Source organism: Ciconia boyciana, chromosome 2 (genome assembly GCF_034638445.1).
Source record: "Ciconia boyciana chromosome 2, ASM3463844v1, whole genome shotgun sequence".
Lineage (NCBI taxonomy): Eukaryota > Metazoa > Chordata > Aves > Ciconiiformes > Ciconiidae > Ciconia > Ciconia boyciana.
The window spans coordinates 155,600,727-155,615,497 of NC_132935.1; the positions used below are offsets into that span (position 1 = coordinate 155,600,727).

Below are 14,771 nucleotides of genomic sequence, written 5' to 3' on the forward strand. Positions count from 1 at the left end.
GTGCAAACTGACTTTCTAAAGTCTATCTCTACTCATGTATTTTGTAAGTGCAAATTTCAATTAAGCTCAGTGCTAGGATGCACTTCCAGTTTAAGTCTCAAATACAGACTAAAAGACTGCACTTTCAGACCTGTAGCTCTAAGAAGCAGTATAGCCAGAAGAGCAACAGATGGATTTTTTTAATCTTTTTTTTTTTTTTTTTTTTTTTTGAGCAGATGAGACTTCACTGAGAAAATTTCAGTAATTGCCTAGCCCAACTCAGCTCAGTCAGGCTGCTTTGAATTTTTATTTCTACTGAAAAAAAAAGACATACACTGAATTGCAGTGGTTTGGTAAAGGCCACATGGCTTCCTGGAGATCTGCAAAACATGAGTTTCTCTAAAAAGTTTTATATTGAGACTTTTGGGAAACCAAGTTGAAGGGAGATTTAGAGCAATAACTAACACAATTGGTTAGTCTGCATTCATGATGCATTAAGATGCAGCTAAGATATGTTTTACTTGCATTAAATATTGCCATTTTATTTGATGCAAGTGATTTCAGCAAACATATCCAAAGACTATACCTTCACCAAGCATGAGCATTAGATGATTATATGCAACATCTTCACATCACTGCAGCAAAGCATGAAAATGCTTTCAATAAAGGGTCACTTTATAATTATAAAGGGTAAACAAGTGATGGTGGCTTTAATAAATGCTTTACAATTATTCTTTTAAATAAGTACTACAGTAAGATAATATAGGAATACTGTACTATGTCAGTAAAATGGTTTAATCATTTCACACCCTTTTATTATATTTGTGTTATTAAAAAGGGCATTGCCATAACCAAGGATGCTTTATAAATTGCAGTCAAGCAAAGCCTGTGGTTTGTTGACTTCATGTTGATCTAAACGCAAATGGCCAATGAAAGGGATAGATTTACTGCCCTAGCTCCACATCCAGCTGTTGCTAGGACTGAACTGGATGATAATTTAATTGGTTAGCTAGTTTGGCCAGGCTAATTTTCAGCTTCCTAGTTCAGACTAATATGGAGCGACATACGCTAGTACCAGCACTGGGAGGATACAGGAGTCTGTGTTTTTCAAAGAAAGTGCATGGAGACTGCATTAAGGCAATCTAACTGTAGCTTTATTTGCTCCTCAGTGAGAAAGGGTTTTCTTGTGGCTGTTTGCTATTCTTTTTCTCACAAAATGAATTGATCAACCTGTACCCCCTTCCCTTTAATGAAAGGAAAAGGCAGATTCTCAAAGAAACACACTAGAGAGTTTCAGCATCTTCCTTTTTCAGGTTCTATTTTCCTCCATCTCTAGCTGATACCTTTTCTTTTCATTTCCCCATTTACTTCTACATCTCCTAAATCAAATGAATGTTCTTCCATACCTTGTTCTGGTTTATTCCTCTTTCCGTCAGTTTCCTCTAGCCCATCAGTAGGCTTTGTTTTCAAATTAAGTTTTCACCCTTTCCATTCTCTTTCTATGTTCTGCAGCTGAAAGAGTCTAAGTTTTTATTCATTCTGCTTAATTACAGAGTAGGTTTCTGCTTTTTAGTTCCACCTGCAAAATGTATTGCTAATGCCTCTTTTTGATCAATATTAAGTAATCCAACTGTCATTTAAAAAGAAATTTCTATCCTTCATGGTTACGTAGGAAAAAAACTAACACTTCTTTGTTGTTACATTCCAGAGGTCTGCTATCTGAAATAATATTCTATTCATCTCATGGGATTAGCAACATGAAGATGAGAATATAGGTATTTTTATTATGATAGTTATTTTACTGATGCTTCTTTTTGCAGAAAAGTCAAAGTTCATGTTCTTATCCTGCAATCCTAAACAATTTTTTTTGTATATCTAATATACAAGTCTTAAGCATACCCTTTTAAGGTACAGAAACCTCCAGCTTTCCTGAGGTATTTTATATTGTGGAGTTTTCATTGACAATTATTCTCACTAATATTCTGAAAACTGAAGTGAAAAATAGAGCATAAGATAAATTTGAAACACTTCAAAAGACAAACCAAATTCTACTAGTCAACTGATTACAAGCCTGTATTTTAAAACAAAAATGGAAAAAATGGAGCATTTCAAGAGGGTCATAGAATCTGTTCTAGAATCTAGATTCTAATTATTGAGAAATGTACCATCCACTACCTATGACTTAGGGAAAAGCATGCTGTTGCCTAATCTCTCATTTAGATATTATGTATTGGTTGGCCTGGTTTTATTGTTTTTCTTTTTAAATGTAGCATCTTAACACATTTTATTTGCAAATTTCTCAAGGTACCATTTACATGCCTTGGCAAGTTTCAAACAACTTAACATTGACAAATGTCTAGTAATGCCAAACACTAACAAGGCCTCATTAGCCAACAGAAATGTACTTACCTTGCTAAAAGTTGTCAAGAACATAGAAGTAAGAACAGTACCACAGAAAAACTAAGTGTGATGACATTTTGGTGTTCATAAGAGGTACTAATCTGAGAACACTGAAAACTAAGATGCATTTATTGACCTAATAGTGGCAATAAGAACAAAAATGCTATAAAAAAACCTAGATAAAATGGACATCCATGCCCATTTGCTACTTTTGTTTACCACAGTCAATTGTATGACTTGTATTGAGTCTATCAGTCACATTTAATAGGGGGCATCATCACTATTCAACCTGATCTGAACACACAACACAGGAATGAAAGGATACATTTTTCATTATCAGTTTTAGTGAATCATGTTCAAACAATCAGAGCAGAAAACTGGAAAGATACCAAGCAGAAATGTTTCCCCAAAACAGAAGTCTGCTCCTTCCCCAAAAAAGAGAACAAAACTTAATTTTCCATTGGATTGAATCTAAATCTTGCAAAGCCATTACATTTCATATTTATTTAGAGAAAAATCTAGGCAAAATAAAATGCAAAAACAAGACAAAAACTATTAGTAAAAAAATACGAGTTTGAAAAGTTTTCAGCTACTGCATCGAAAATATGGAGATACTGACATTTTATTTTCTAATGAAGGTGGATGATATCTAGAAACCTAAATATAAAGCAAAACACAACAACGAGAGAGAGACTGACTAATTTATCCCACTCTACATGAAATAACCTATAAAAAGAAGCCAGTTAGGTAAACAAAGCTTAAGAAGAAAAGAAAAGAAGAAAAGTAGGTGTTATGCACAATCATTTTACTCACCTTAATTTGTGACTAATCATTTTGGAGAGATATTTTTATTTACCAGAACTGGAAACATCAACATTTATAACCTAAGTTGTCTATAAAGAATACGTTCAAGGTAAATTTTAGTTAGCTTACAGTCTTGTTCAAGGCAATAGTTAAGGCAACTTGAAATTTCCTAACTGAAGGGTTTATTTTGCTGAAGACAAAAATATTTATATGTTGGCATGGTAAAAAAAAAAACCAAACAACCAGGTGAAAATTATGTTAGTGCTCTTGAAGTTGACAGCATTTGAGGAATCCTTCAAATTTCTGAAAATAGTATCATTAATTAAAATCTTCAAATACATCTAAGTGATAGAAGAACTGACATTTCATTTTCAAAAGCAACTTTAAATTATTTTCCCACTTTACATGAGCACGATGCTTGTTATTTTTCACATTTTAAAATGTAGCTCAATATGTACAATCAGAGAAAAAATTCTACATTTTGGCTCCAACATGGCTGGAGACAAAAAATCAGAAAGTTGAACTTGTAATATAATATGGGCATTCATTGTAATTCAGTAAGCAAGTTATGAAATAATGCTGTTTCTTCTTTATAAGTGAAAATGTAAATTCAATTTTGAAGACAAATGCTTTATTAGGCCTTTGCTGTGTTTTAAACTATGGACACTCTGCAACTGTATCTGCAATATGTATGTGTCTGTAGATTATGGTGAAAAGAAAAAAAAAATGGAACAAGTGTAATGTTACTGTTATTGTTTCACAGACAAAATTATGTCAGAATATGTAGAAACAGAATTGCTCTTCTTAGTAGAGATATGATGGATTAATGCTTCTTAAGTGATTCAGATGAACTGTAAATGTGTGTAAATGAACTTTAATTTGTGTGGTGCTTGACAATGCTCTTTCTATCCAACTGAGTGTAGTATTAATCAATCCATTTTTAATTTACATCATATTACTGGATTTAATTTTTTTAAAAATATTTCATAATATGTCTCAACTCTTTTTTGTAAATTCTGTTTATTAGTAGAATACATGTAATTCCTATTAGTAGAGAAATATGGATCTTACATTCTCTATTAGAGAAATAAAGATGTTACATACATAAATAAGGATCTCTTTCTGAACAGAACAACATTCAGTCAGTTTTTTTACAGCTGGGTATACTGATACTTTACATATAATAGGGATTTTTTTTCCTCTATAGTGCATGAAAATGATCATCAAGTCTTAGCTTTAGGTTTCTTTCTTCCATATACAATAGATATATGCATAAGTCTACATATATACTTATTTTGTAGTTTACAAATGCACAGGTCATTGTAGTTTCAGAGGAAACCTAATGCAAGCATTTGGGATCCTAAACCTTCTCTTTTTTAAATAGGTATAATGAATATGGCTATATCAAGTAACCGTATCGTTTTCCAGATTATATTTCCAAAGTTCTGGTCTATAAAAATATCCAGTTCTAGCCAATTTAGTCAGTTTTAACCAGAACTGCTTTGTTAGTAAGCGCACACACCAGAATAGACTTACATCAGTTATAGTGTTCAGAGCAGTATCTGCACCAATGCTGAAATCTGAACCCGGTACATTGTTGGATACAGTTGCAGGAACCATAACCATTGGAACACAGAATTCGTCATATTTCTCTCGGGCAGCTGACAATTCCAGAAGTCCGAGGTACGCCTGTTGGGCACAGGCATTGGGTGAAAAATTAGGATGAATAAAATAAGGGCAAAGTTGGAATGATAAAATGGAAAGGGCCACAGGGGGAGCCATTTCTACCACAGCACACTTCAGCAAGTCAAAGCATTAACGAACCGCTAAAATCTAACACACACACAAAAAAGAAAGCATTAAAAACAGGTATACATTTGAAAACAAACAATAAATAGAACATTTTCAAGGGAATATATAATTTAGACATAACAAAGTGCTTTGTACATCACAAACATACTGCAAACTAGTTCCCCAACCTTCAGGTATTGTTACGCCTCATTTAAAATCTTAATATTCCTGAACTAGGGCCATGCCTAACAGGTTAGAAAAAGTGGATGATTCATTCCTTATCAAGAAGCAATAAGCATGTTCTTCTCTGGGAAGAGTTGGCAAAATACTTTCCTGAATCAAGATTTCAAAAATTTATTATTTTGGTAAAATGAAATTAACATGAAATACAGAAAAAAAAGAAAATACTTCTCTAGATCAATTACAGATTTTGAAATGCACTATGTGAGAAAGAGTGCTTTAAATAAGGGACCACAGTGCAATTACTACTAAAGGTCAAGAACTTCTGGAAGTATGTTCTAAGTATTGATACAGCATAGACTGGAACTTGCACTACTGAAGCCATTTTGGTTTTTTTAATACAAAAATACTATCATGCTATCTCACCTTATTTGTCCATTTAGCACATCGTGTTTTGCAGCTACTAGTTGCCGTCTTGAATGTCAGCTTTCCACAGAATCAGATTGACAGTACTTCTGATCCTAAACACTATTTGTGTTGTGTATCAAATATAGCTATAACCAAATGCACTTTACATGAAGATTGGGTAAAAATTAAAATGGTCTACTTAGACATATTAGACATTTCAGTGTACCTCAAATCCACCAATAACCATAAGGGCGTTAATGTTGTTAGTGCGCATCTGGTCAGCAATCTTCTCCAAATATTTTGCAGGAAGAGTACTAAAAATTATTAAATGTAAAGAAAAATAAAAACAATTTACAGACTCTGCAGCAATAAGAACTAATTACCAAGCTGAAAAGGTAAACTGAGCAGGCAATGCAATATTTTTCATTTTACATATTTATCCATACAAATAATTCTCCCTGACAACCATTAAGGAATCATGTCAGCTGTAAAGAAACTATAGGTTTGCAATCATTTTAAGTGTAAGGACCCCAGGAAATTTTTAAGTTGAGGTCCTGACTCCGATTTTCATTCTCTCTTCAGAGCTGGTACAGTACTATAAAGATAGTCAAGCTGGAACATAACGATTTTAAAAAGAAAAAAGATTGAGGACTTAAAACATTCTCTGGAAGGAAAAGAGCATGGAATCATACACTAGTTATACAAAATACTAGAATTCATCATATCAATTGGCAAAATATTGATGTTACCGTTTTGTACCAAGAATTGATCCTCCTTGACCAGTCCAGCCTCCAACATCTCCCCAGCTGATTTCCTTTATCTTTGAATAAAAGTAAAAAAGGAGATTCTGTTAAGTAATTATCCAATTACTTCTCTTGACATGCAGCAAACACCAGGTACTACTTAATGTAAAGCTGTTGGAACAAGTTATTGGGCACAGACAGCACCAAAAATGAACCTGTCAAAGAAAGAAAACAGCATCAAGAGGTTAACTTAATTTCTCTTGAATTCTTACCAATCCCTTTCCATTCTGTCTATTTGTTCTTTCTTCCCCCAGATCATGATGAAACCTGCCTCCTTGTTTCATATCATGATCCTATTTTCATATCCTACTGAATGTGAAACAGAAAAATCTAAACCTAGGTCTTTGAAGCTAGTTTTGGGACATACGGCTCCAGCTAGGTGTAGAAATCGCAAGTCTTGTATCCAGTTTCTCCTCAGTATACCAACTGATGCTTAACATATAAAACAGGGGAACAGAAGAATTTAACTCACCAGGAGGGGCAGGGCAGGGGGAGCTTCCTCCCTCAACAAGCACCACTGCAAAATTTCTTTTAGCAAAGGAGCACAAATGCAACAACCCATCACACAGAATCAGTGATTCTTCTGTTATTCTGTGGAAAACCTATCATATGCTAAACACTGACCAAAATTAGAAGGTAGGATTCATCTGAAGTAATTTTGTAGTTCTGCAGCATGTGATTAGCAATACTTAAGATAAATTAATCTATAGACTTGAATAGTTGAGAAATACAGGTACAATTTGGGTTTTATATATCTTTATGAAACTTACAGAATCAGTTTCCACAATAGTTATGACAGAACATACCTTCTAAGAACATAAACAAAGGTGGTGGTGTGGGATGGGGTACATACTACTATGTAATCCACGCATGTGATACTGACCTTCCCTCTAGCAAAACCTTCAAATCCATCAATGACAGCAAACATTTTATGGCCTTCAGTTATGCCAACTCTCACTGCAGCCCTCACTGCAGCATTCATTCCAGCTGCAGGGGCACCAACATTTAAAACTGCCACATTAAAATTAGTCTGCAAGAGAAAAATAATATTTAATAAGCAGTTTAATTTCTACACCATGGTTAATTTGTCCATCATACACAGTTGCTAAATACTGGAATGTAGGAAAGGAAATTTCAAAGCCCCTAAAACCATCTAAAATTTAAAGTTAACTATAAGATACATATACATATTTCCCCATTTGCAGAATATCACATACAAACAAAGTTAAAAAAAAGAATGTTTTTTTTAAATAAGACTTTATCACATTTTTCATTTGGTTTGCAGGTTAAGTTATTCAGGTTTTTATGTTCTAGCTCAGTTAGGTTCAAGAAACGTAAAATACCCTGCATTGTTCAACCAGTTTCAAGTTATCAAAGCAGTAGTTTTTTGCAAAAACACCCAGAATATCCAAGAAAAGAGTAGGAACTGATTCTAGCACCATAGCAGCTAGGTGTATATCATCAGTACCATGCAAAGCGGAACAGATGACAACTTTTAAATTAAAGTATCGGCCAGGTTTTTAGAGCAGCTGACAATATAGTAGTAAACAGGAGCACTCAGCATCTTTCACAATACCATATATTTTCAGATTATGGCAATTTTTAAAGCATTTCCTAACAACTCAAAGTAACTGTGCTTATACACAGTGTCTCCCCAAGTTTAATGAGTATCCCAGGTAAGTGGTTAATGTACTGAAATGGAAAAGTCTGAGATATCAAATATACATTTGTAATTTAAACCACAGGCAATATAAGAGAGAAGGTTCTATTTAAAACATAACATGAAATAATAAATATTTTGGTATATAATGTCTATTCCATACCTATGCATTTAGTCCCCATTTGTATTGCTTTGTTATCAGTTGTACTCTAGATAAAACAACTACATCTAAATGGATGTTAGCATTACAGACTGAACAACACAAGTGGCCAAAATCACACAATCTAGCTACAAAATATATTAAAAACTTCTGTCTTGTTACAACAGACCCAAGTCTAAAACCACAACAGTTTTCAAATTAAGAACACTTTCTTCAACGGAATTACTACTTTATACTGATACATCCAATATAATTCAGATCATGGATTCTTTCCCAGAGGAAAAAACTTCAATACTTGCATTAAAAAGAAAAATATAACAGAAAAATTACTCATAAATGTGCACTGTAAGGGTAAACAAAGCAAGAGTTCTATTGTGTAGCTAGTAAGCACCTTTGGATTAAATTTTAACTCCAAAGCATGAAATGCAGATCTTCTGTACACGAAGTATTTCCTTGAAGTGGAAGGCTTATTTCCAGATAAATCACAGGCCACTGTCTTTGATTAAGAAACAGTCAGCTAGTATAAATCAAGTTTCACTGACATCAATAAGTGTTGATTTACAACACATAAAAATATAATCCATTGTCAAAACATGAAGAAGGCACTGCAATTTATTAATTTTGCTTTATTTTTACAGCTTTGAAATTAATACTGAGAGCAAAATATAAGTAAAGAATCAAAACTTTACATGCCTGACCTTTGGGAAAGTTTAACCACTCTGTATGAATTTAGCAAACAGAATTTAAATGATAGCAAATTATGTAAGCAAAATGCAAGAAAACTTGACAGTCTGAGCTTATGCACTAAAATTCATCATGCTTTAGGTCAACTGGATAACCTTAAATTGTTTATAACTATTGACATGACAGAATTGTAACAATTCAGTACTGCAGAAGAGCTAGAAGTTATTAGCTTTGTCCTGGAAGATGGGAATACAAAAGAAAAAAACAGAACAGTTGTTAGGTAATGATCATGGAATCTCTTCCAATTAAAAAAAAAAAAAAAAGGAAGAAAGAAAGAAAGAAAGGGAAAAAATGACCCAAAACAGAACGTATGTGGTTTCTTTTTTAGCTCCGGCACAATGAAAGGATTGTAGAAAAATGCAAAGGAAACACAGGCAGCAAAATATATCTGTGCAGCAACACTGCTGAAGCAGAGCATTTGGTAGGCTCTAGTGATCTGATCAGCTTGGCCTTTTCATCAATTCCTGTGACATGCACATTTCATCTACTTTTTAATTCCCATCCAACCCCTTTTATTGAAGCACACAAATTTGGCTAGTGTGGTCAAATCCAAGTAGTTAATAATTACAAGTGGCCTACATTTCCTTCTAATGTCATCCATCACAAAAAGGTATGGCAAAACTATTTTAAAACAAAATACAAAAGCCCAATGCTAACAGTCCTAAATTTGTATTGATATATATGAAAAAAAAAAAGCCAAACACACACCTGATCTGGCAAAGCAAGTGTTGAATATCCACCAAAAAAACCCTGAATTCTTTGATCTCTTGAAGGTCAACCTTAGGTCCTTAATTTTTTTTTTAAATTACCATTTTGGCAGGTATATTTGAAATAACTTTGGTCTATATACTTACTTTTACTTATGTTTAGGCAAAAGTAAAAGTGTAATTTAAACTAGAGTTATTTTATCATATGTCCTTGAAAGCTTCTACTATGACTTTTCATTTGTAACCAAGTTTCCTTTACCGTGTGAAGTTTTCCATGACATATTACACAGTAATTTTTGTCAACTAAATGGCTAGTTGTGATTATGTTACTTCCTATCTGCACAATTTCCGAACAGATGTCAGCTATTCAAATGAACTTTTCCTATTTTTTATGCATTTTTTCTCCTTAATAATATTGAGACAATACTATTAATCATTACTCAAATATTTAATTGGAATTTAAAAAAAAAAAATCAAAGAAATGTAACAGTAACATAATCATGCAAATAAGGTAACAAATCGTCACAAACCACAATTAAAAAAGGAATTAACCAGTGAGGTGACATAGTCACCAACTACGGTCAAAACCAGAATTATTCAGTAAACCATTAATGAAAACAAAAAAATCCTGTCTGAAATTTGTTTGCACACAACATTTAGTGTCTACTTCTTAATAAATCCGAATTTCCTCTTATACACAACTTACAAACTACAAAGAAAAGAAGAACTAAATGTCCACTGCTGTATTATGCAGAGTGACTTATTAGATTAGGTGAACATGATGCATCTGTCTTCACTATTCTATCGCATGAATTCCTGGACTTACCCCTGTTCTTGAGCAGTTTTGCCCTTCAAAAGGAAGAGCTAGAATTCTTTTATATTGAATCTTCCTTCTTTAACCTGAGATTTTTAGATTCTTAATCATGATTACATCACCTTTCCTTCTCTACACGTTAAGGAACAGAGGGCCTAACAGTAACTATTAGGACCAGACCCTATAGCAATTGGGACCAGACATATATCCAAGACAGAAAGAAACTGCCTAGCAGGAAATTTTCTAGTTAGAATGGTATTTCACTTTTTAAAAAAATTTTAGTTATTATTAGAATAAAGTTGTGTGTTGCAAGCATCTTTCTGCCACTATAATATTTAATTAATTTTATAAAATATCCTATGGCATAGGTTTGAAGAGAGTATTAAGGCGGGATGAGGGGGAGAGAAGAAGAAAAACACTATTTGTTAAGATACCCCAAAAGCAGACATACATTGCACACTCAAAAAACCCCTTACCTTTGGAAGCTCAGCATCTGGTTTTTTGTGCGACAGTAATTTATAGGTGTTAAGGTTGTTTTCAAAGCTCCTAAATAAATAAGATAAGTAAATTTTTCAACTCATTTTAAAGAAACACTTGAATTTTTCCAAAACTTTTAAAAACAGGTACATAGTATTTGGACCAAAGTTATTACAAATGCAAAACACAATAAAAACTGGAAATGAGAGAACACTGGAAAATATTCGATCCTGTAAGATAATAGTGAGAAAATATACAATAACTATAGTTGGCAAGTGAGTTTTATAGATTGGTGATAAAGCATTTTATTATGAAATTACTTGAAACAGAAAATGCTGTGTTGACACATATGAGTGCAGAATGTCTTCCTCCAACATTACTGTTGGAAAACTACCAGCTACTTACAAACAAGCACACAGGATTGGCCTCAAAATCTTGAGTTAACAAACATATGGTTGCTACCATTCAGCTCATACAACACAGCAGCTCTTTTCTTTGTGACTAGTTATGTTAGTATCAGTCACTAGCCTGACACAGTACTGAACTACAGTTTTGTTTTGCATGTTTTTATGAAGATAAGAATTTAAATTATTCTATTTAAGCAATTCTTCTTCTGTCTCCTCAATTATCCTCAAATACATAAAACCATATGGATATTAAATTATTTAAAATAAAATGTCAAGTGTCAGCAGAACAGCAAAGCAATTCAGCTTTTCTAGAGCAAATAAATTGATACAAGTTATTGGCCATACCTTCCACGAAGCCTCACAGCCTCAACAAATCTTCCCTCATCCATGGCTTTCTGGACTTCTTGAGTCTTGAAAAAACAAGTTGATTACTCAATATGTTTAAAAAACACAGGAAGTTGATTATTTAATATATTCCAGTAAATAGAACATTCTGAAATAGCTTTCCAAAGTAAAAAAAGAAATATTGACATTTCATTAATTTATGAGCTACCTCTTATCATAGCATAAATTACAGTGGACAGAAGAACAAAGTAGAAGCAGACACCTAAAGCCTTTGGGGGGGGCGGGGGGAATCTATTTTGCATTTTCTTTTTTCAGTTTAAGTTGAACAGTTTTAGTGCAGAAACCTGACTGTTGTGTATGACGTGTAAATGCATGCAAGCATCTGAAGAATTTGTTGCAGCAATAAAAACAGAAGATCTGAGATGAATTTTAAAACAAATTAAATATATATATATATATATTTCTTGTTTGTTGGTAGTTCGCAAATAAGTAATAACACAGAGAACACACATGAAGTTCATTGTTCCCAAATGTGGGGAATTGCTGCACACATTCCCATCAGTGTTTTAATGACAACAGACAATTATTGTACACAGTGGTCTCTTGTAGTTAATGAATAACTATAAATCGGCATTTTGCCAGAAACTCACCATCTGCACACACTCCATCAAAGGCAGACGGACAGCCTGGTTTCCAGACAGGGACACGACACAGGCAGGGGTAGCTGGAGTAGCTTCTAAAAGGGCAAGCACAGCTTCCACACCCATACGACTTGCCTGAAAATAGATAATGATTGAATGTTCAAGCAGGCACTTAAAAGCACAAGGCCTCCAATCCCAGAAATGGCCACGATTTCTCTGTAAATCAAGCTGAAACCAATTATTCCTTGGTAGGTGAAAATGTCACAGGCTGTTTAATACTATTAAGTATGGGTGATTGTTCTTGCAGCTTTGCTTTTTAACCCTAATATAGATTCCTTTACACGAAGTGCTTCACTATTCTGAATTTGAGCTATTCAGACAGTTAATGTGAGATAATAACTGGATTTGTCAAGTTAATCAGGTAAAGAACTACTCCACCCCCAAATTAATAATCAAAATGTAGTTGTACCATGTGGTACCATGAGTAATATTTTAGGTTCACTCACCAAAATTCTGTCAAAAGCTGAAGGGGTTCCACCTCTTTGCACGTGACCCAAGATAGTTACTCGGGTGTCAAAACCAAGCCGCTGAACCACAAGCTGAAAAGAATTTCAAAATACAGTGGTTTTATTATCATCATTATTTTATATACACGTGTTAGCATTACTCTGCTTTACATGCTGTTGGAATAACAAAATTCTACATATACGTTAGTATGTCAACGGTAACGAAAACACTACAAAAGTTAAACCAGACTTTAGTTTATCCCTAACCTAGAACCAAACTCCAGGTTCCTAATCTAAAGGAACATTTTAGTTATTAATGGCAAAACAGTGGCTTAGATTGCAATGCTTTAACTGAAGTTATAATGGCTTCATTATGCACAGTTCTCAGCCTTATAAAAACAGGTCTAAACATTATAATCAGAATACTTGAAAGAAGTTCAATTACAGTGTTTTATTCAGTTCATGTTTCATCTATGTGCAAGATTACACATCCCAAAAGATTCTGAGCAAAACTTCAGTGAAGATGACTTCTAACCTTAATTGACGAGGCTTTTAAAACTTGCAGTAAAAATTATAATAATAAAACTATTTCATTCAGACAGACTTTCTTTCCATTTCCTGTTACATATCAAATCTAGTCACAGAACGACATCTTTTATTAATATATCTTCACTGAACACATAAGGTTAGGAATAAGTAATGGATACCATAAAGCAGAAAAAAAATTTAGAAGTTATTTACAAAATCTTCTATCCCTGGTATTTATAGTTTTTGAATGTTTTAACTGGCTGAAATTCGTAGCAAGCAAGTAATGTTTCTTCCATAAATGCATAATAGCTATCTGCTCTATGTACACTTAAGATCGCTCGGTGCAAAATTTTACTTTGTAAAACTGCAATTCTAAATTAAGAGTCAAAGATTACTCTCAAACTGACAGCTATGGAAAACAAAACTTCATAGTCACAGATAAAACCTAGGTAAAGTCAAAGTGTCGTAGTTCCTTCCTGCCAATGACTATTTTCCAACTTCTTTTCTTAAGGGGCCCTTTCCAGGAAAAGCAGAATAATTTCAGCTCAAATGTTTTTCTTAATCTTAGACACCAATTAAATTTTTGGCAAAGCAACCATTTAGAAAAAAGTGACAAGACTTTGTCCAAAGTAGACAGTATTATTTCAGTGTAAGTGAGACAGACCATTATTAAAATTTTACAAGAAATATAAAGTAAAATAGGATTATAATTACTGATTTGAGCTGATTTCAGACTCTGTACCCATGAAGTAGGTGTTTTGGACTGTTGTCTTATTTTACAAGAAGAAAAGGTTCTAATTAACAGCCACTGAAATAATTCCCCCTTAAGTGGACTATGGATTCAGATAATAAAGCTCATACATAAAATACAGACAGCAAGCTGTGTGATAAGCTACTTTACAGGAACAGATTTACTTTACAGAAATGTTATTGTCAGTAACAAGCCCCATTTTAAGAACAAAGTAGAAAGTGCATCATAAGGATGTTGACACTTACATCCTTAACCTTCTCTGACGTTATAGGTTTGTTGTGGCAATCAATAGCTCCTTCAGCTACAATAATAATATTCAGCCTTTTCTTTCGTGCACGATTCTATAATAAAAATAAAAACACATCCATATAATAAAAAAACTGAAAGAAATTTACAGCACAATTTTATAGTCAATTGCTATACATTAAGCTACTAGGATTTGAGGAAATACTCCTTAGACTTGATCACTTCAGAGTTCTCACACATTTTATCTTCATACAGGTGTTTTCATTGATTAAGTGAAATGTCTTATATCAAAGTAATGAGGAAAGGTACGCATACTGCTATATAGGAATAGTTTTATATAATCCCTAGAGTACATCATATAATTCTTCAAACCAATTGCAGAATGCAGGAAAAGAACTGTAAGATCAAATAGCACTATCC

General features: G+C 33.4%; 1 protein-coding gene across 3 annotated transcripts in view; it reads right to left on the bottom strand.

The window, feature by feature from the left end:
- PFKP (phosphofructokinase, platelet) overlaps window positions 1–14,771 on the bottom strand; it is a 48,259-nt gene that overhangs the window by 10,766 nt on the left and 22,722 nt on the right. For 2 of the 3 annotated variants that reach the window (XM_072854661.1, XM_072854662.1), the window contains exons 9-17: window positions 14,351–14,446; window positions 12,827–12,919; window positions 12,330–12,455; window positions 11,680–11,744; window positions 10,927–10,996; window positions 7,249–7,395; window positions 6,312–6,382; window positions 5,789–5,876; window positions 4,720–4,872 (exon numbers count right to left, since the gene is read on the bottom strand). In XM_072854661.1, the coding sequence (XP_072710762.1) occupies window positions 4,720–4,872; window positions 5,789–5,876; window positions 6,312–6,382; window positions 7,249–7,395; window positions 10,927–10,996; window positions 11,680–11,744; window positions 12,330–12,455; window positions 12,827–12,919; window positions 14,351–14,446 (909 nt within the window). The remainder of the gene's footprint in view (window positions 1–4,719; window positions 4,873–5,788; window positions 5,877–6,311; window positions 6,383–7,248; window positions 7,396–10,926; window positions 10,997–11,679; window positions 11,745–12,329; window positions 12,456–12,826; window positions 12,920–14,350; window positions 14,447–14,771) is intronic. The other variant, XM_072854660.1, reaches the window with a different exon arrangement.